Raw genomic sequence first — 23001 nt, forward strand, 5'->3', positions numbered from 1 at the left:
CCATTGACAACTTCTCCCAGTCTCTTCTCTTTAATATTCACTGACGTTTAATTTCATGTGCTGGTCCGGCTTCTCCTTGTTATCATTGACTCTGCCCATTCGTCTTCCCTTCTATGCTTCTGTAACAGTTCTAGACTTTGTTTCCTAACAGGCATACAAAAACTTGGATGTGCTCATCATTTCCCTTTTTTAGGATAATTTTCATTCACAGATTGACATTTACACCTAATGTTTCTGGTATAAAAAAAATAAACCACCTTTCAGATATATACTATGATTCTAGAAATACTTCCAAAGAACATGGAAATTCAAAGTGGGGTGGGGGGGGGCAATTGGTGGTTTGTTTGTTTTTTTAAAAGACTGTCCATCCCAAAAGTAGTGTTGTTTTCTGGGAGAAAAAAAGTTTTTTCACACCTCTGAAAGAGCTTTTTACAATTAATAGTAAATACCTTCCCTTGTTTCATACAATGTTGTTGTGTTATATAGTATATATCCTTGGTGTTGAATGTGCATATTTATGTTGGCTGGTTACTGCTACTTGGGTTAGAATAGTGCTACCTGGCAGTTTTTATTTGTGCCCTTCTTCATTTTAGCTGACCCTTATTTCCCATTTTACAAAACACGTTGTTCCCCATTTCCCATTTTCTGTTCTTAAATGGCTCTTCCTTTTCTCATGGTGTGGGGTTAGGGAAGCATAAATATTTAACCTATAAAAACCCCAGAATACTTGTGTTCCTATTCAAGTTTCCCCAGTTCTTGCGTAATGCAGCATTTCACTGTATCTTGAAAGATAAGTTACTCCACTAATCACAGTGGAGATAGTTTTAGCAGCCATTTCTCAGGAGACCTTCCTTGAAATCTGCAGTAGGAGTTCTGCCTCCATTAGGACAAGAAGTCCTGCTCTTTGCTTGTTTTTTAATGGCCTGGTAGTTCTCTGTTGGGGGAATGAAGAATAAGACCATATTGAGCATGTGGGACAAGAAAGATGCCGTCAGTAGCTGACATAGTTTTTCACTGTGGGAGATGAGGGGTCTGACTTTTCCGCTTTTTGGTACACAGCTGTATGTGTAGTAACAGCTTTTGTATGAACTGCAGTATTAATGAGAGACGACTGATCTGCCTCCACTGTAAAGACCCATTCAGATCTGCAAGTTTTCTTCAGTCATTGTTTTTGCACAGTTGTTAGTTCTACTACAGCACCTTAATACTTATAAATGTTAGTAAAACTTCAAACTTCTGTATGTTCGTTATTAAATTAATTCTTCAAAGGAATTTAATTCTGAACATGTTCAAAAGGGTAAATAAAAGGCTTCTGCCATAATAAGAGCCAAAAAATAAAACCCCACAGCATTTTTGTGCAGAATATTTGCAATTTCATTCATTTGATGGGCCCAAAATTTTGTAAAAATAATTTTAACATAAAAACGTGACATTTAGCAATTTTTTTAAATGTAAAAATTGGAATATTGACCATATTGAGCTTTTCACTTGAAAATAAATTCTTTCCCCTAGTTTTTAGCAAAACTCACAAAATTTCAAAGTATATTGCAAAAGCAGATCAAGATCACAATCAAAATGAAAAACTTTACATTTTGAGGTTTTAAAACTGTTATGGGTGTTTCACACAACCCTGGTGAATATTTTTAATCAATTAGTTAGGACGTTGCGTAGCAGTTTGTTGAGATGCTAACTACAGCTTGGCTTACATATAGGTAGAACCATATGGCTATCAAAACAAAAGCTAACTGAACACAGAAAAGGCCAAGATGATTGTTTAATCAAATAAAGCGGGCAAATGCTTGCTTTAAAAGAAAATATACTTTGGGGAGAAAAAGTCGTAAAAATTAATCGTTTGCTGTCAAGAGAAGTTATCATTTGGAGGCACTGAAATGAGTGAGTGGGAGTGCAGAGCACATAAACAGTGCCATCTTCTGGCAATATTGTGAAGTGATAGATGCATGGTCTATGATGACTACCGATATGTGTCCTGTATACAGGATTGGGTTTGGGAAGAGAGAGCGTAATCTGTGCTGAAATGGGGTGTTTTAAATGTCAAAACCTTTGCAGTATTGGCTGTGAAGAATCTGGCCAAAGAAAATTAGTCGAAAGTCCTGGATATGTTGTTTCAAGACTTTGGATTACTGTGTGAAGTGAGCTGTAGCTCACGAAAGCTTATGCTCAAATAAATTTATTAGTCTCTACGGTGCCACAAGTCCTCCTAATCTTTTTGTATCTCTCTAGACACTGACTTGATCAGTGTTTATGCTACTGCTCCCAACTCTCTCTCTCTCCTCTCTTCACCCTACTTCTTCCTCCTACACACCCAGCTCTGATCTCCCAGCTCTTGCGCTCCTTTTGGATCCCTTCCAAGTAAAATGTTGCGAGTATGTTGATCCTCTACACATTCTTGGCACACTAAGGCCTCTAGAGAGAAAATTACTTTGTCCTCTTGTTAATCCAGTTCTGGGCTTCTGGTGACCAGCAATAAATCTCTCTTTTCCTAAATGTCAAATATTGTTTAGTGGTTCTGCTGTGTTAATAGTACACTAAGGACTTAATTTTACAATATGATATTTAATTCAGCTTCCATCTACATCCCAGTGAGAGTCTCACATCGGAGAGATCCCTGTCCCTTAACTCTTTTGTATTTCATTTGCAGGTGGTACCAGAGAAATTGGGTCTGCCCTGACGAGAATGTGCATGAGACACAGAAGTATAGAGTCCAAACTCAGGCAGTTTTCAAGGTGAGCAATTACACAACCTGGCCCAAAGCTTGGGAATCACTCTTCACTGGCTACTGGACTACAGTCAAAACGTAATTGTTACACAGCCCCTTTCATTCAGGAGCACGTTAAGCTGTGTACCAGTATTGGCTTCCAGCTGACCTCTGACTTAAAGTCAGTGAGAACAGGCTTTCTTTTCTCTCCCCCAACAAATTGGACTTCATAGAAATAGAGAAGATCAGGGATTTAGCTGCTCATTCTGAGAATTGGACTTGCCAGCTCAAGCTGCTTTAAATGCTGGAAATTCCTATCATCAACGTTACTGTAGCTCAGCAGTGAGCAGTCAATTCATGGTATTGGGGACCAGGCTTAAAATTTCTGTGTTGTCACTGAGTAAAAGCAAGTACTTCACCCCGTCTTCTCAAATGCATGGGAATCCGAATAACATGCAGCCAAGAAAGTATGGGAGCAAACTGACATGAACTGAACTCCTCCACTGCACCCTATTTCAGTAGATTTCGACAGAATGCAGAAATAGTGAGGTGGGGAAGAATAACACAATCTTGTTGTGTGTTAGGAAGAAAGCTGCCAATATGCTTACTCCAACACCTTTTATCAGAGAAGTAAAATGCATACTCTGCCAGTGGTAAGAGGAAACCATGACCTGCCATTTCTTTGACCTAGATACGTTTTTTTTTTTTAATGGGGTAAATTTGAGGGACTGAATGAAGATTGGTGAAAGGGGGTAGTCCTGTCATCTCCCAATTACTGCTTTTAATTCAGTTCATGTCAGCTATGGCCAAACATTGGCTGGTCAGTAGCCTATTTGAAATGAGTTTGGTCTCAATCCAGTTCCCTAGAGCACAGTTCCCAATGCCATATCACAGAATCCACAATAACAATTGAAACTCCTACTTGGCATTCTCAGTAGAGATGCCAGGAATTCAGTGGGCATAGAGTGGGCTGAATTAGCCCATCACCATGGTCCCCACTGATGAGGATTGGGGCACATGGATGGGGCAGAATATAGAAGCTTGCAGTGCTGCTGGTTTTGCTCTGCGTGAGCATTATGTATTTGTACAATCTTTTTGGATAAATAGAAGCCATTAGTCTTCAGGACATCAATCTAGAGCATTCTGCAAACACTGACTTCTGCAAGCGTGTGACAAATGAAAAATCTAATAGTTTACATTGGCCCTGTTTCAGGTCGCTCTTCTGGTTTATATTCTATTCCACACTGTCCCTGAACTTCTACACACTGATTCTTGTTGCCCTCTTATGTGGGTTTTTTGATTGTCCCATCTTTGGCTTTCATCCAACCAGAGAAATTTGGTTCACGTCCTAACAACTATTTAACCACCTGATTGTATACCAGGCACTTAAACACTTTTGGGTTTAGATATTTGCATTCCATGGCACTATTAACTGTTGCAGCGGAGTGAAATACTCCAGTATTGACCTTGGCTCTGGATAGAGAAATAAGGGCATCTGCAGGATTTGATTGCTCTTTGTGTTTTTTCAACAAAATTAGTGCTTTAATTGACTGTCTGATAAACCCACTTCAAGAACAGATGGAAGAGTGGAAGAAAGTGGCCAATCAACTGGATAAAGACCACGCAAAAGGTAGTTACAGAGGAAGAACACTGTAGTATAATAGGACACGGTTGTCATACAAGATTTCTTCCTAACACGGCACTTCCCTTTTTATTGGGTATTGGGTAAACCATATTAAACTTGCTTAAGTATCTATACTAATTTTCCTCATTAGTTTTTGAAAAACTACATAGCAAATATAGTTAGCTAATTCTTCAGGCTTTACAGGCTTAATTTTGAAGCTAGGTGCTTAAGGGTCTAAGTGAACTCTGTAATGGGCTGTTTTCAGCATATTACTAAACGTAGGTGAATCTTCTCTTGTAAATTTAAGTCTGGCATGGTGTTTCTCTCAGCAATCTCTTGCTGCGTGATGCCTTGTCATGCGCTCTGCTGGGGATATGGCACCCACCACTCGACAGCCCTGGGATATGTAGACTACCTGTAAGGTTAAGGCAAGTCTCAGCCAGACTGCCCTCCAGATATTGTGTAGTCTTCTGAAGCATTCAGTCTTTTTTGGTTTATATCCAATAGGATATAACAGATGAATATTCAAAGAGAACTTGGAAAACCATCTGTTAGAGGGCAGGAGAAGCCAACTTCCCACTTGGCAGAGCAAGAGTGGCAGTGTTGTTCCATGGTGGGGTGATCTCTCCCATAGAGTGCCCAGTGTGGGGAGAGAGGGACACTTGCACGCAGCCGGAGCCATGGCTGTTGCCAGGAAACAATTTCAGACATACGAGGCGTTGCATTGGGGGGGGGATGGGGGGGAGTTGACCTCTGACATAGCCATTTGAACTTGTTTATGTTTTGCTGTTAGCCTTTAAAATTCAAGCCCTTGGGTCTGCGTGAACAAAGCAAAATCATGCTTGCTGATCTAATAATGCTCTGAGCATTCAGATCAGGATCTCCTGCATGGCTGTGCAGTGACTCAGGCTGGCTGGACTGAGAGCAGTTGACACTGCTGTGGAGGCTGCACAGTGGTCCCTGTGGGAGAAAGTGCCTCTTAGCACTCAGTTCATGTTATGGCCTAATAGAAGCATCAACAGTCTCCGAAGGAATTTACACCCTGACCTTCACCCTTGCAACTACAGAGGTGACTGGGGGAGATTTAAGCAGAGAGAGCAGTGGGCAGGAGGGATCTGCAGGGCTCCTAAGTGTGGGGTTCTCTGAAGAGTGGAGGTTGGGGCTCAGTGCAGCCAACTGGAATGGGATACAGGAGACCTGGGTTCAGTTGCTGGCCCTGTCACTGTGCTGCTGGGTGATGTTGGGCAATCCCTTCCTTTTCTATGCCTTAGTTTTCCCATCCGTAAAATGGGGATTATGATACCGACCTCCACTATAAATCCCTTTGAGATTTACTGATGGAAAATAGTATATAAGAGCAAGGTGGTATTACTGTTAAAACAGATGAGAGATTGCATACTTGGGACCAAAACAATTTGCCAAAATGACACATGTTCACGAAATGTCGGTCAACCAGAATCTGCATTTTTAATTTTAATTTTTTTTTTTTTTTTTGCAAAAAGAGTTTCAGCCAAAAAGTTTTGCCTAGCTCTAGATATGACATCCCTTCCCTGACTTTCAAAGGGGATAGTAAATACAGTGTTCTCTATTTTACAGTTAGTGGTTACTAATTTTTTTAACACAAATGTTCTAAGAGGCCTGTCAAAATCCTTCTGTGTTCCATTGCTGTTAGTGGATAAGTCATGAATCAAGCTAGTTCTCTCATTTTGTGTTGTGTTCACTGAGATTTCTGTAAAGACCTAGTTTATTTGGAAAAAAGTCCATTGGGGTACATCTACAATGTGATACACTACATGGCATGGGAGCAGTTGGCTAGCATCAGCTGACTCAGGCTGATGGGGTGCAGACTGTCAGGCTATAAAATTGCAGTGTAGACATTTGGGCTCAGGCTAGAGCCTGGGCTCTGAGACTCTGCAAGGGGGAAGTGTCTGAGAGCCCGGGAGCCAGCCTGAGCCCAAATGTCTCCACCGCACAAGCTCTACGAGCCTGAATCAGCTGACCCAGGCTCTGAGATTCAGTGCTACGGGTTTTTTATTGCGTGTAGATGTACCCTGTGAGCACTATTTCACCCAAAACCAAAGCTACAGACACTACAAAATGTCAATCTGATTTTTAAGCTGCTCTGATTAAAAGTGAATATCCCTGTGTGCTGTGCTAAAATTTCTAGTCTAGGGAGCATTTATAGTGTCTTAAAACATAGTCTTTTTTGTAAAACAAAGACTGAACCAAGTATCAAATGTGTTGACATACAGACTGTGTTTTTTAGAGTACAAAAAAGCCCGCCAAGAGATAAAAAAGAAGTCGTCAGACACACTGAAACTGCAGAAGAAAGCAAAGAAAGGTAACTTCCTCCATACTTTTATCATTGAGGTACTTTTGTGAAGGATTCATTGGCAAAAATTGCCTAGGTATAGGATGTTCTGTGGAAACCCCATCATTCCATATAGTGTCACATCTAATGTGTACCTGTAATGGTGTTCTTGTAGAAAGCATAAAAGCTGCTGTCTGTCTTAAAATGCCTTAAAAGTGTGTGAAAAATCTCTATGTACAAAATTGATCAGCAGAGAGAGTTTTTAAAATGGAATATTTTTGTGGGCTTTTTCGTGTTAAGAAACTGGTAGTGTTGTATGACTTGTGCTGTGTTATACATGCAAAATCTCCTGGAAGCTTTGGAATAGTGCAGAAAAGCCATTATGCAAATGCTCTGTAGTGGTTATAACAGGAAATTATGCTGTTCCCCCTTTTCCACCCCCTTCTTTTACAACCTATAATCTCCTAAATTTCCCATTGTTTGTTACAAGATTCATAAAATGACAGCTGTAGAAAGCTGTCAGAGAGTGCACTTAGCAATAGTGAAAAGCCAGAAGATGAGGTAAAGAAGGGCAGTACAATAGTTTCCTCTTCCTCTTCCCCAGCAAAATTCCCAAGCTCTTTCTCTCATAATCCCTTGATACAATGTTTAGTAGCAGAATCTGTGGTTTTTCACAGTGGTTTGTTCCCCATTGGTGACTTGCCAGTGCTTTATTTTAAATTTGCACTTTCCTGAAGTCAGAGAACTGTGGTGGTAATACTGATAAGTGAGGTCCCGAGCGCTGCTGAGTGATGCACAAACTTCACCAGCCTGTAAGTTTCAGATTCTTCCTATCACCTCTGTACGCTTGCAAAACTAGACTGGAAACCTTGCACTTCTTGGGCTCTCTGATATCAGGTTGGTCGGAAATACGCTTTGGACAGATTCGCTGTTGGAACTTATGCTTCCCATCCTGGCTGAAACCTGGATGTGCAGAGCCAAGCCAAGTGAATGGTGGAGATGTCGTGTTTCCTTAACTTTCTACACCTCAGCGATTCAGATGAATTCATGTTTTATCCAAGGCATCCCTTTCTGACCACTGAGTTAGCAGAATTTGTGAACAAGTATTCTAATGGTTGATCATATGACTAAATTATTTCATAGTAAATAAATTGCTCTTGAAGCTTCTCTAGCTATTTAAAGGAAGAATGGAGGGGAAGGGGGAAAAAAGGCAAAAGACTGCAAAATAGGGGATTAGCACAGTGGGGCCAGCAATCTTTGCCTGTATCAGTAGTTGTCCTGGGGAAGAATCCAATATCAAATCATAACCTCGGTTTAGGTTCTTAGCTTTGTTTACTCCTTGTTTGAGAAATTGGCTGATTTCAGTCTTAATTTTATCAAACCAGTGTATGTTATTCCCCTCCCAACCACCTGCAGTCCCCCTTGCTTCTTCACTGGATACCATGAGCAACCCTGCAGTGCATGGCATCCTTCAGATGGAGAGTTACAGAGAACATGTCCAGAGTGGGACTATGGAACCATCTTTACATGAGTTTTGTCTTAGAAGTTATCCTCTAGTGGGTTATCCCTTGCTCTCTCCCAGGCCAGCCGGCATACTCAGTGCCGCAGAGACTCCCTGGAGAGAAGGAACACTTAATGCCCCCTCTGCTGGAGCATGGAGATGTTCATTGCTATCCTATCTAGTTTCTTATACCAGGCTCATCACTGTAGTATCTGAGCATCTTCCAGAAATGCATTAAGCAAGGTGACTAATGTGTGTGTTCTCTTATCCTGTCCCCATGTACAGGAGTGTGTGCAGAGGAGGGTATTGCCTTGATTTTTTTTTTAAAGGAACCAGAGCTGGCCAAGAGAAAATCAGCTTACTGTGGTGTTTTATTTTATTTTTTGAAAGGATTAAAAGGGGAGAAGTAAAAGGCCATTTGCGTTAGTGTCTCCATTGTGACACAGATACCATGGTGGTAATACTGTGAATAGGTACTGGTTTAAAAATCCAGTCACCTTTTCTAAATGTTGGCACCTTGGGATATGTTGTCAGACTCCTTACTGAATCATCCATGCTGGTGTGCAATGCATTCTTGGAACACTTCAGATCCCAGAGTTGTCTGTCTTGAACATTCACTTGGATCCAAAGTTTCTTTAAGGTAGAAATTGAGGACAAAATTAATGGTAAAGTGAGCAGCAAGGGAGGTTGGAAATGAGGAGAGCAAACGAAGCCAGCCAGATAGCCAACCCAATATATAGTGAAATCAGGGTTCACCATGTTTCTTAGGAAACTTTTGTCCTTTCTCTGTCTACCTGGAGTATGGATACACAGTTGTCTAGCTAAACACTAAATCTTATATAGAAGTGGAAAAAAAATGAATTCCTGTGATCGTAGTGGATCACACACACAATGGATAAGAGCATAGCTACTTCCTCTAACATTTGAAAAAGCAATGACGTGTAGAAGAAAATAAGTGTCACGTGCTTTCTCTTCTCCATATCCACTGCTCCTCAGACTTGAAGCATCAAGACATTGTCCTTAAAATAAAATCCGTGTCTAGCTAAAAGCAGGCATCATGAAGGCAAAAGTGTTTTTGTGCTTCCTCCTAAATATCTGCTTAATATGCCTCAGTCTTGACTGCATTATTCTTGCTATCAATCTGCAGTGTCTCATAAGCAGAAACTTCTAGTACTACCAAACTGAAATGGGCTTGGTAATTAAGTGTCAAACTTCTACCAGGCACTACATTGACAACACTAAGCGAATTCCATTCTAGATAGAAACAGGATTTGAACCACAATCTCTAGAGGACTGTGTACTAACCAGTAAGTGTATTAACTTTAAAACCCCAAAACCTTGACATCATGACACATGTAAGTTTCAAATGAGTATCCTTGTACTCATACCTGTGTGTCTATCACCTGTGTTTCTTCCCCCCTCCCACTTCCTGCTAGTCATAAACTCATTTGTCTGTTACATCCCTCATTAAAATTGAGCTATTTCCAAGCAGGAACTTATCCCTTTTATTTTCTGTAATGTTCCTAGCACGCTTTTGAGAACTATAAAATAACAAATAAGATAATCTTTCACCTTCCACTTCTCAAATATATTTAACAAACCTTATGATCCAAGATGGGTCAATGGGGCAGTGCTGAGATCTGGATCTAGATTAAATTTAAGGTAAAATCTGGTGCCAGAATTTTACTAGCTTTCCATAGCAAAATTTCTGCCACAACTGAATTGGAAAGTAGACCCCTCTTGGCTTTGGATACAAACTATATGGGTAGCATTGGATTCAGAGATTTGAGCATTATAATCTGCCTCAACACAATGCATCCTTCATCCCCATTCCTTAGAATTCAAAGAAGGTTGAATGTATTTGGTCCATATTTTTTTGTCTTGTGTAGACTATATATAGTCCTGTGTGACTATGTGGAAACTCAACTTTAGACTTTCTTGAGATCAGTAGTTAGACATTATACCTATGGAATCAGTGGTGTTAATTGGGATAAATGTGTTTCCTTTTAAGATGAATGGGAAGCACTGGAACGCTAAACTAAATGAATGATTTTAGGATTGCTTTTTCCAAGTTTGCAAAAAGGTATTTGGCAAAATGGTAAGACTTTTATGGAAAGGGAAATGGAGATTTTACAATTTTCTTGGGGAATCTTATTGATTTTGTACATTGAGGTCGTTTCTTGTGGCTGCTTTATGACAAGCTTATTAAGACTATAGGAAAAGCATATGCTTTAATTGATCTACATTTTTCATTTATTTTTGTTTGTTTCCAATGGATGTAATTACATGTTCCATCTTTAAATTGCTCTCCTTTTTCACATTATTTTTTTGAGAGATCAATCCCTTCCCACTTTTGTGTACTCCGTGTGCATAGGAACTGATTCAGTAAAGCACATAAGCATGTGCTTAAGATGAGGTGTGTACTTCAAGTGTTGTGATGAATTGGGACCAGGTCCCCAGCTGGTGTAAATTGTCGTAGCTATTTTTGTAGGTGTAAACGTGGGGGGGCAAGGGTGAGTTAACATTGTTAGGCACATTTTAACTAAAAATCATATTTTTAAAAAAATATTAACTAAAATCATGAATAACCTCATAGGTCATAATTGAAAAAAAAATCTAATTACATCTAGCTAGACTACTCAGATTTCACTATTGCTTAATTTGTGTTTGGTAGGTTTCGCTTTCAGGGTCTTTGTGGAGCATTGTGTTAGTCCAAGGGCTGCAAACACTGCAAGGGAAAATGATTAAATCTGAAAAGTTTTCAGATAGATAAATCTTTTGGGGTAGGGGAAGCAATTAATAGTCAAAAATCCCTTTCTCTCTCCCCCCCCCCATAAATTTTATAAAACATATACAAAACCTGCATTTTGGATCTGAACTACCCAATAAAGTCCCTTTAGAGCTCTACTTACACTTAATATACCTGAATGGGGACATCTCTCATCCATCAGTAGCCAGTGCCTAAGTTCATGACATGTAGGGCTAATGGGTATTTACTTTAGATACTGATTCTCTGTACTTTTGAGTTACTCAGCAGTTCTTGAGAACTTGCTCTTCAGAATTTTAGTGTATATATTTGAGATTTGTTTTTTATTAAGTAGCTTTAGAAGCTCTTTAAATTCTTTTTTTTTTGTTAGACAAGATAAATATAGTGATGGCAGCCATATAAATACTTAGATTAGCATTTTGATTAAAATCTCTTAGCTCAATTTTGCAGTCCTTAGTACGAAAAGCTCTCATGAACTCTCACTGGAGTTGGATTGCAGGTAAAGGACCTCTGATCAGGTCCAATTTTAGAATGTGTCTACACTAGGATTTTCCCTTTTAAAGTAAGCACATGTGCTATCACAGTGCATGCAGCTCCAGCAGTGGGAATGTAGACAGAGCTGACTGCAGTACAACCAGGCTTGGAACAGTGATTGGAGCTAAACTGGAGGTAACAACTTCTAGAAACTTTCGGAGAAAATTATAATGTAGACAAGACACCTAGGAGCATCTTATTTCTCACACCTCTATCATGTAAGCTCTGCTGGTGACAAGATGAAAATAAAGGTGTTAGGGAAATCATTGACCAGAAATCTTGTTTTGATACTCGTTCCTCTTATCGTATTTAAAATCACAACTTGCAGAGGGATTGTTTCCCCTTCGTAGTAGCCGCCTTCTGGCATTGTTTTTTACTGCATCAACCTTTAGCTTATAAAACAACAGCAGAAAGTATGCTGGAGCATGCTGCAGCAATCGGTGCAATATGTCAGCATTGCAAGGACTTGAACTACTGTTCTATGTATCACTGCAGCTTTAAATAGAGGTATAGGGAAAGTTAGACAAAAGGACATTTACTTCATTCTTGTTCATTAACTTAATGAGTCTGAGTATTAACTATATATAGTGTGTGCTTTCTTTAAGGATCAGCTACTGTGGTGTTGCTGTAAGTTAAACAATGTTGATTTTAAAAATTACTAAATGGGTTTAAAGTTACTGCCTTTAAAATATAACTGCTTGGCATGTAATGGGAGGTTTGTTTATTAATGAACTGTTGTAAATCAATGCTAGCAGTTTTTCCTTGATACCAGCACACGAAGAAGTCAAAGTAGTATAATCTGAAGTGACTCTCTCTCTCTTGTCCTGGAGCTGATATTGATGTATAAACACTAGGAATGCTGGAATACCAGTTTGACTTTTTTTATTTTCCTTTTTGTATCAATTTTATATCCTGCAATTTCTCATCATGCGCACCTTCCCGCCAGCTGAGGCTCTGGGTAAGTCTGTGCTGTGCTGTATCCCTGGTGGCTGGTTGGTTGTAGTCCTTTCTGTGGCCTCTTCATGGTTGTCTAGTCTCCACTAGCTGCCTAGACTTTAATTTCTAATTAAAATAATAAAATTAAAATACCACCTATTCTCAATGATCTTGAAACTCAACAATCATTCTTTTAATTTTCCTTTTCTTTGCATCTAGTTGGAACACTGTAAAAGGAAAAAAAATCTGTTTGTAGTAGCTAAATTGTAGGTTTATTTTAGAAAGGGATTAATATGCACTGGTTAAATCATGCCATGCTTGTGAGAGAAGTTACATTACATTAAACACACAATCTATCATCAGGGTGATGCCCAAATAACTTTTTTTCTTATTGCCAGTGTGATTTTTAAAGTCTAGAGCTTAAAATCCTTCGTGGTGTTTTTTTTGTAAACCTGTTATCTGAATCCCTTTTAAACACATTGCATGCACCTTTATCATTGATTGATTAGTAACAAATTATATTGATCTTTCAAAGGGATGGAAATTGGATTCTTCTTTTCTGCTGCTTAACTGTCTTAAATCTATTGAATCAGAGGGTTATCTTCAACCATGCTATTGGAAATTGAAAACGGTTGTTTTGCTTAGTCTTTTAGTATTTTTTCTCCTTTTTGAATTGTACTTTGCATTTTTCCTGGGCTTATCTAAATCCATAAGTTTGCATTACTTAGAGCTGGCCTTATAAGGACAACTAACAATTTTTGCAGCATTAGGGACTGATCCAACGTCGTCTTCTAGTCACTAAAAAGACTCTCATGGATTTCAGTGGGAGTTGGATTTGGAATTAGTTTCTGAAGTTTGCAGCAGCAATTAGCTGTGTATAACAAGGGGAAGGCAAGTGGAAGACAGTGGAAGAGGGGTATTCATGTCTTCCTGTATTTGGACAATTGTTTACTGAGGGTCAAGTCCAGAGAGGAAATCCTCTGTCCTGTCCACATCACACATACATCATACTATGCCTCCTAGGTCTCATCCTGAACAGTGGAAGTCGACATTGGTTCCAACTCAAAGAATTGAGCTCATTGTGGCCCCAATAGATGTTGAGTTAGAGAGCTTTTCTGCCAGCCAAGCGATTATTGGTGATTCACCACCTATGTCTAACGCTGCAGTCTCAACCCTCAACCACAGCCTGAGTACCTCTGAGGTTGCTAGGCCATATGCCTGCATGCTTTCTTAACAGGTTGGGGAGCACAGGGGCCTGCTGAAAGTTCAAGGTCTGTAGTCAGAACAGGAAGCTTCTCTGCATATCTATGTCCTGGAGCTTCATGCCATTTACAATGACTGTCAGGGCCTTCGAGATCACATGAGAGACTCAGAAGTGCACATTCTTACCAACAATGCCACCTCGGTGTATTACATGAACAGACAGGAGGAAGCAAACTCCAGCATGGTGTGTCAGGAGACGATCAGGCTCTGACAGTTTTGCCCTGGGAAAAACATTATCCCCGTGGCTGATCACTTACTGGGATCCAAAATCACTCCAGCAGGAATTTCTCCTTTAATCATGAGTAGTCTCTGAACCCCAGTGCCCTGCAGTCTATCTTTGCAGTTCGGAGCATCCCAACAATCTGCCTGTTCACTGGCTGTTTTGCTCTTAAGGGGGTCTCAGTCTGGGCTCCTTGACCAGTGCTTTTCACCTGAGTTGCAAATCAGCACTCCTGTATGCCTTTCCTCCAATTCTGTCATCCGATCATTCTCAAGCTGAAATTGGACTGTGTTAAGCTCATTCTCATTGCTCCGGTGTAGCCAAGACAGTGTTGTTTCTCCAGCCTCCTTGCGTTATCAGGTCGGCCTTCCATATCTCTTCTTCATTCTGACCTCCTTATTCAGCACCATGATCAGTTTTGCATCCCACGCTCAGCTTTCTGCATCTCTCAGAATGGATGTTGCATGGTTAGATGAAGAGAAGGAACAATGAGGAACAAACAAAAGGAACAAGGTCCAGCACGTCTTGCTGAATAGTAGGAAGCCCTCCACTGAGAGACCTCTTTGGTCAAGTGGAAGTGGTTCTCGATATGGTCTCTAGCCCAGGGAGTTCATCCAAAGTTGGCTTGTATCTAGGATATCTTGGGGTACCGGTTACACCTTCAGTCTTCTGGTCTTGTGCCCTCTCAATGAGCTAAGCACCTGGCAGTGATTTTGGCGTGTCATCTGCCCATCAATGGAAGATTGGGGTTTTCAAACGCCATGTTGGAGGGGTTTTTGAAAGGAGCCGCTCGTCTCCACCTGCCGCTTAAAGAGCAGATTCCTTTTTGAGACTTAATACTATCTCAGCAGCTCTTGTGAGGCCTCCATTCGAGCCTCTGGCCACGCCTTCTTTTCTCCCTTTTGTGTCAAAACCTGCCGTCTTTATGGCAGTAATCTCTGCAAGGAGGTTGGGTGAGTTGTAGGCTTTGATGGCGGAAACCCCGTATGCCCAGGTTTCTGAAGACAAAATAACCCTGCAGCCGCGCCCTAAGGTTTTATCTGAAGTGGTTCCCTAGTTTCACTTGAATCAAGCGATATGTTTACCTGTATTCTTTCCTAAGCCGCATTCAACCCCAGAGGAATAATATCTTCACACATGGGATGTCAAGAAATTTTTAGCTTTTTATGTACATAGGACCAAACCTTTGCATTCCACATCTCATTTGTCAGTTTCATATGCTGACTGAATGAAGGGTCAAGCGATCCCGTCACAGATGATCTCCAGGTGGATAACTTCCTGTATCGTGACAGCCTATGAAGTAGCCCCGATTACGCCACCTCAAAGGGTGCGAGCTCATTTCACAAGCACCCAGGCAACACTGAATGCATTTCTAAGTGACTTTATTGGACATTGGCAGGGCTGCCATTTGGTCCTCTGTGCATAGTTTTATACGCCACTGTGCCATACTGCTGCATCCAAATCAGATGTAAATTTTGAGAAGGCAATCCTGCAGTCCTCTGGCCACCCTTATATGGCCAGAGGAGGGGGTAGGGCTGCAGGACATGAGCACCACTCCTATGGATACTGCTAGGCAAAGTTCTCCAGCTCCAGTACCCTGGGCACGCACCCACAAGTAGAAAACACATCTGCATCACCTCTCAAAAAACAACGGTTATAGATAGGTAACCGTTTTTTCTTGATGTTTGCAGGAATGGAGTTGGGGACTGGATCAATTACTGGGCTTCTAAGGATTCTGTTCTATAAGGTACCTCAGGCATTCCTTAGAGATTTTGGAGAAGGTTATTTGTAAGTTAATATAACACATTTGAGTTTTTCCTCTTACTTTTGAAGATAGTCGGATTAATCCAACAGAAACCATTTTTTAACAGGCTATTCTGACAAATTGCAGATACTGTTGTATAGTTTCTTCCCAGCGGTCTGAAAACAGTTGCGTGGTTCTTTTGTTCTTGGACTACACCATAGTTGTTTGTTTATTCACTGTGCAGCACTTACAGTAGTGAATTATACTGGAAGGTCAAGGTGCACACGGTTGCCATAGGAGAAGAATAGGGGGTGCACGACTACAGCAGCTGTTTTTTGGTGTTATTGTTTATGTGCTCAGCTTGTTAATGTGTAGTGTAAATTGTCATTTTGCGTAGAGTCCAAATTAAAAATTCCTTGTAGACACCTGGAAGGAGTGGGGAAGCAATCTGTGAGCCAAAAAGCGTGCAATGAAAAGTAGTCTTAATTGAACCAACGTATATGGTGTTATCTGTCTTGTCTATGCTCGCAATACCATTAGTGTCCAAACCTAAATTGTGGGTGCGTTTTATACTCCTGGGGGAGTTCTGCGCCACTGCCTGTGCTCAGAAGGCATAGCATCACAGAATCATAGAATATCGGGGTTGGAAGGGACCCCTGAAGGTCATCTAGTCCAACCCCCTGCTCGAAGCAGGACCAATTCCCAGTTAAATCATCCCAGCCAGGGCTTTGTCAAGCCTGACCTTAAAAACCTCTAAGGAAGGAGATTCCACCACCTCCCTAGGTAACTCATTCCAGTGTTTCACCACCCTCTTAGTGAAAAAGTTTTTCCTAATATCCAATCTAAACCTCCCCCACTGCAACTTGAGACCATTACTCCTCGTTCTGTCATCTGCTACCATTGAGAACAGTCTAGAGCCATCCTCTTTGGAACCCCCTTTCAGGTAGTTGAAAGCAGCTATCAAATCCCCCCTCATTCTTCTCTTCTGCAGGCTAAACAATCCCAGCTCCCTCAGCCTCTCCTCATAAGTCATGTGTTCTAGACCCCTAATCATTTTTGTTGCCCTTCGCTGGACTCTCTCCAATTTATCCACATCCTTCTTGTAGTGCGGGACCCAAAACTGGACACAGTACTCCAGATGAGGCCTCACCAATGTCGAATAGAGGGGAACGATCACGTCCCTCGATCTGCTCACTATGCCCCTACTTATACCCCCTTGACCCCCTTGTAGATTTCTTTGCCTCCTCACAGAAAATGACAGGGAAGCAAAGGGATGCTGCGTGAGGGGAGGGACTGGGTATGCCCATAGGTGTGGTTTGGGGGGGCATTGCCAACCCCCAAGCTGAGGCGAGGTGAGGGGGCATGCAGGGTCATGTGCCACGGCTCCACTCATTTCTGCGAGCACAAAGCTGCCTGGCTGAAGGAGGCTGGTGCTCCGCTCTCTGGCTCTGAAGCTGGACACTGCCTCCTGGGTCCCAGTGCCTGGTTTGTGTACAACAGTGAGTGCCCACGGTGGGACAGGGTAAGGTGGGTGAGGGAAATGAGGAAAGGGGGATGGGGTGGTGGGAAGAGGCAGTGGGGAAGGAACAGGGGTGGGATAGGGCAAGGGGTTATGGGAGTTTAGGTGAGAGGGATGGGCCAGGGGACAGTAGGGAAAGGAAGAGGGATGGGATGGGGAAGAGAAGAGGATAGAGGATTTGGGGGCAGGTGGGAGAAAGCAGGTGCCTGGTATGCAGCATCCCCTCAGCAGTAGCAGCTAGGGCTCTTCTATTAAGCAGGCCCATCAAACCCCCATCCCGAAGAGCCCCACCCCCTTGCACCTGGACACCCCAACAAGCCCCCTGCACCCAGACCCCCATCCCACTGAGTCCCAACCAGCTGCACCCAGACCGCCACCCCATCAAACCCCACTCTGCAGCACCCAGACCCCCTCACCGAGTCTCCCTCAACCAGACCATCCCTCCTGAGCCCCAACCACCTTCACCTGGCCCCCAGTGCAGAGTCCCATTGTCCCTATGCCCAGAACCCCGCAACAAGCCCCTGTGCATCCAGATGCCCCCACTGAGCCACCCGCACCCAGGTTGCCCCAGACAGAGCCCTCTAACCCCACACCTGATCCCCCTCACTTAGCCTATCTATGCTTGGATCCTGCTGATCCAGAGAAATGTTCTGGAGAAAGGGGTAAACAGTGAGGTGGCAAAGTTTTCAGATGATACTAAACTGCTCAAAAAGAAAAGGAGTATCTGTGGCACCTTGGAGACTAACAAATTTATTTGAGCATAAGCTTTCGTGGGCTACAGCTCACTTCATCGGATGCATCAGATGCTGTAGCTCACAAAAGCTTATGCTCAGATAAATTTGTTAGTCTCTAAGGTGCCACCAGTACTCCTTTTCTTTTTGCGGATACAGACTAACGTGGCTGCTACTCTGTAAACTGCTCAAGATAGTTAAGACCAAAGCAGACTGAAGAACTTCAAAAAGATCTCACAAAACTAACTGACTGGGCAACAAAATGGCAAATGAAATTTAATGTGGATAAATGAAAAGTAATGCACATTGGAAAAAATAACCCCAACTATACATACAATATGATGGGGGCTAATTTAGCTACAACTAATCAGGAGAAAGATCTTGGAGTCATCGTGGATATTTCTCTGAAGACGTCCATGCACTGTGCAGCGGGAGTCAAAAAAGCAAACCAGGATGTTAGGAATCATTTAAAAAAAGGATAGAGAATAAGACAGAGAAGATCTTATTGTCCTTATATAAATCCATGGTATGCCCACATCTTGAATACTGCGTACAGATGTGGTCCCCTCATCTCAAAAAAAAGATATACTGGCATTAGAAAAGGTTCCGAAAAGGGCAACTAAATTGATTAGGGGTTTGGAACGGGTACCATATGAGAAGAGATGAAAGAGTCTAGGACTTTTCAGCTTGGAAAAGAGGAGACTAAGGCGGGATATGATAGAGGTATATAAAATCATGAGTGGTGTGGAGAAAGTGAATAAGGAATATTCTCAGAATATAACAACTAGGGGCCACCAAATGAAATTAATGGGAAGCAGTCTTAAAACAAATAAAAGGAAGTTCTTCTTCACTCAGCATACAGTCAACCTGTGGAACTCCTTGCCTGAGGAGGTTGTGAAGGCTAGGACTATAACAGGGTTTAAAAGAGAAGTGGATCTATTCATGGAGGTTAAATCCATTAATGGCTGTTAGCCAGGATGGGTAAGGAATGGTGTCCCTAGCCTCTGTTTGTCAGAGGGTGGAGATGGATGGCAGGAGAGAGGTCACTTGATCATTACCTGTTAGGTTCATTTCCTCTGGGGCACCTGGCATTGGCCACTGTCGGCAGACAGGATACTGGGCTGGATGGACCTTTGGTCTTACCCAGTATGGCCATTCTTATGTTCTTGTGCTGGACTGAGCCTGCCAAGCCTGCCATACCTGCCTCACCTGTTATAAAGGGGCAGGGCCCTAGGTTTTCCCGGGGAAGGCCCCACCCTTGCACTGTGTCAGGGTTGGGTGCAGCCTCACTGCTGAGTCTGTGCCCCGAGGGGGTTTGGCGCTGCAGAGTGATCTCCCATCTCCATGTACCCAGTGGCCTGTGTTCCCCCCTGCTATGCTGGAGCCTCCACATTTATTTATTGACGGATAAAATTTGCAGAATGTTGCAAAATTTTAAAATGTTGTGCACAGGATTTTTAATTTTTTGGTGCAGAATTCCCTCAGGAGTAACTTTTTTAAAATAATCCATCAATTCTGCAGTTGAAGCTAGCTTTTATTTAAGTTGTAGCACAAACCTCAGTCATGAAAACAAGTTGGAAATTAGAATTATTAGTTTTTAGTATGCTCCTTTCATTAAACTTTTGTTTCAATAGATGAGTATTTAGGATTCAGGCTCACAAGCACATTCAGCTGCATCTCTCACAGACGTTTTAATGCATGTTGGCCCTTGAAAACTCTTGCATGCCATGCTACTGATCATGCATGACTGAAGCAGCTGCTATGAAGGTAGCATATTAAGACTGTCCTGTGGGTAGCCATGGATTCTTGTTAATATCAATGAGAAGCAACCCAGCAGCTGTGGTGAGCTCTCTGTACAGTTTATTAGACGTGTATCTGCCTGTGTCGACCTCTTAGTCCCACAACTGCCTGAAGCTGCTGCTTTTTCGACCCGCAGAGTGGAGTCGGGCCACAACCACTCACGCAGTAGCTCTGCTCCCCGTCAGCAAAAATCAAGATTGAGAGAAGAGTGAATGGACAATAAGAAGCCTTTTGCCTTCAGAAATCTCTCCTCAGGGTATTTGAGCAAGTGATTGGTCCCTTTCTGAGCGTGCACCTTAGTGTTCTGTAGAACGACCACACTGATGTTCTTCGCTCTCGTTGATTGGGGGAACTCCAAATCAGACCTTTCTGTCTGTCGCTAATTTCTATTCTGTCAAGTCATGCAATCCAATACCTAGCTGGGGCAGGACTGTCCCCCAGCGTATATTTTTCACTGCCGTGTATAATCCAGTATTAAATGACGAAGCGTCTCTGGAAATTTTTTTTTATAATTTAAGAATTTTATTCTATGAAAACATTCCTAGGTAGCTAGCCTAAGGCCTTGTCTATGATAAAGAGATTAATCGGTTGTTAATGTTCCCTGTTGATTGCGGTGTACCATGTGTCCATGAGGAAAAATACTTTCAGTGGTAATGGAGGCAATAATCCATTGAGGTTTCCCTGGTAACTTAGGGGGAAAAGCCTCAGTTGATTGAAGTTGTTCATTCAGTGCCAGTGTAGATGCATGTGCACAGTTGGCCACCTCTCCTCTCTGGCAGCAGCTGGAGCTGACAGCTCCTTCGCATGAGTAACGCAGTGGAGTCAGGTTGATGAAGGCAATAGCTGGGAAGTGCCTGGTGATCTGCAGTCTAATATTACAACCTCAGAGTTTTTCAAAATGTGTATCGCAGTGTATCAGGAGTGCAGCCTAGAGGTAGCCCTGTGTGCCATTTCGCCTGGGGCATGGAGACCTCTGTAGGGCTCAGACACAATTCCTGCACTGGTAAAGCCTGGGAGTGCTGCAGTTGGCAACTGCCACTGCTTTTTCTAGTAGTGGACTTATGGGTGCTCCACTTCAGGTGCGCATGTGCTCTCGAGCCCTTGAGCAGAGATTTTTCTGTTAGCAGTGTCCATTTGCCCCTCGTGTGCTTGAAACAACTTCGTTCCACTCTCTGAGCATACGTAGGGCTACGTTGGTGAACTGACCTCAGTTCCTTTTCTACCGCCTTGGCCTGAGACGGGGTTCTAGCATGTCTGCCTCAGGTATGCCTCACTGTTTTCTGTAGTTGTTGTTTAGTTAGTTTAGTGTTTCTAGTTAGTGTTGGCTATTGTTGGTATAGAATGAATTAGGTTATTGTGAGGGGGTTCAGTTTTTCCTCCCCCCCCCTATTTTTCCCCTCCCCTATTTTTTCTGGGGGGCTTATTTGTCCTGCCTGGGTATGCCTCACTCACCAGGTTTCAAACACTGCCTCTCTTGTGGGGAGGCTATCCTGGTCAGTGACAGCCACTCTATGTGTATCTGTTGCATGGGAGAGTTCCATAGCTCCCAGAAGAGTAACTCTACCTGACTCTAAAATCTAGAGCTCGGAAGAATCGGGAGATGAAACTGAAACTGCTGATGGAAGCGCTCTCTTTGACTCACTTCCGAATCAGATCAGGAGACCCCCCACCACCACCTCCCCAAATACATCCGTCTCCAGACAGATCCAGTGCCCCTTCAACTTTAGCTAAGGTTTCGCCTAAGAAGAGGAAGATTTTGGAGGACTCAGGGTAGGCCTTGAAGAAGAGGAGCTCAGCCTCCTACCACAAGGAGCCAGCTCCCAACAAGTGCAATTCTCCTGGTAGGTCTGTGATGTTGTGAGCCTCGACCTTTTGACTCAGAAGAGTCTTTCGTCTCCATGGTACCTCCAGTGCCAGCAGAGCAGGGAGATCCTAGAGCACTTTGGAGAAACATGACACTGGCAGGGCCCCAGTACTATGCCCCTCCAAATCTGCACTATCTATTTCACTTATTAATGGGGCCTTCCCACTCCGCGGTCTTGGTACCAACAAAATCAAAGCGCACAGCTTCGGTGCTGGCACCTAGATGCTCCAAACCAATGGTACCACCAAAGTCAACTGCTCTGTAAGTACAACCCACTTGTTACGACAGAAATTCCATTACTCCAGGAACTTGTCAGTGTTAGATGAGCCAGAATCCCCACTGCTCGTGGGTACTGAATGACTTGGTACCAAGACCCTCGTCTCTGGATTACCAGTGCTTCTCCATGCCATAGGATTCTTTACCCTTTTCTACTACCCCTCCACCATTAGAGGACATTGAGGAGGATTAGGGAGACATTTAATCAATCTCCCCCTTATCAGAGCAGGGTTCTTTCCTCATCATTATAGGAACCCATACTTTGACAGAGTCACGCCCATGTCAGTGTGGGATCAATCCTAGGTACCACCCCATCTCCTATATGGGGATCCTTGAGCAACGTATCGGCAGCAATTTGCCAGACCTCCAGCTTCACTGCACCAGGAAACTAGAGTCACGCAGTCTCCTCCACCAAACCCTGAAGATGCTCCCAACTCAGGGCAGATGGTCACCTCAGGAAACCAGTCTCCATATCAATTTGTTGGAACTCAGGGCAGTCAGGAATGCCTGTCTTCAGTTCCTACCCCTCTTCAGGGGCAAATCAACCACAATCCTGATAGTGTATCTTGTATGTTCTATATCATCCCTCTCCCTGTGTGCCAAAGCTATAAAGTTATGAAACTGATGTATAGCCCATCAGATTCAGATTTCAGCTCTTTATCCTCCTGGAGTCCAGAATGTCACAGCCAATATGCTCAGCAGGTGCTTCTCCCAGGATTATAAATGGGAGCTGGACTTTCAAATTCTTCATGAGATATTGCAGAGTTAGTGACTTCCACAAGTGGACCTATTCACCACACCCAGGAACAGGAAGTGCTCCTTATTCTGCTCAAGAGGAAGCCCTAGGTGCCTCTCTTTTGGAGACACCTTTCTCCTTCCTTGGACAATAGGTCTGTTTTATGCATTCCCTCCAACACCACTAATTGTAAGAGTGATTAACAAAATCGGGCAGGACAAGGCCAGGGTTATCCTCGTAGTACTGATCTGGCCAAGGCAAGCTTTATATCCTGACCTGCTTCACCTGTGTGTCCAACTGGCACTCAAGCTTCTGACCGTCCCTCATCTCTCCCAGCGTGAGTTGTGCTTCACCCCAATCTAGGGGTTCTCTGTCTCCAAGCATGACTTCTGCATGGTTCATGGGATTAGAATCCACCTGCTTGACAGGAGTACAAACGGGTATTACTAAACACTAGAA

General features: G+C 42.7%; 1 protein-coding gene across 8 annotated transcripts in view; it reads left to right on the forward strand.

Moving 5' to 3' along the window:
* The window catches only part of MTSS1 (MTSS I-BAR domain containing 1), a 174911-nt gene that overhangs the window by 121522 nt on the left and 30388 nt on the right, over window positions 1-23001 (forward strand). For 7 of the 8 annotated variants that reach the window (XM_084619974.1, XM_084619977.1, XM_084619975.1 and 4 more), the window contains exons 4-6: window positions 2660-2744; window positions 4255-4346; window positions 6607-6681. In XM_084619974.1, the coding sequence (XP_084476100.1) occupies window positions 2660-2744; window positions 4255-4346; window positions 6607-6681 (252 nt within the window). Of the gene's footprint in view, window positions 1-2659; window positions 2745-4254; window positions 4347-6606; window positions 6682-12365; window positions 12412-23001 lie in introns of those variants that run through there. The other variant, XM_084619980.1, reaches the window with a different exon arrangement.

This window comes from Lepidochelys olivacea (assembly GCF_965140295.1).
Source record: "Lepidochelys olivacea isolate rLepOli2 genome assembly, chromosome: 2".
Lineage (NCBI taxonomy): Eukaryota > Metazoa > Chordata > Testudines > Cheloniidae > Lepidochelys > Lepidochelys olivacea.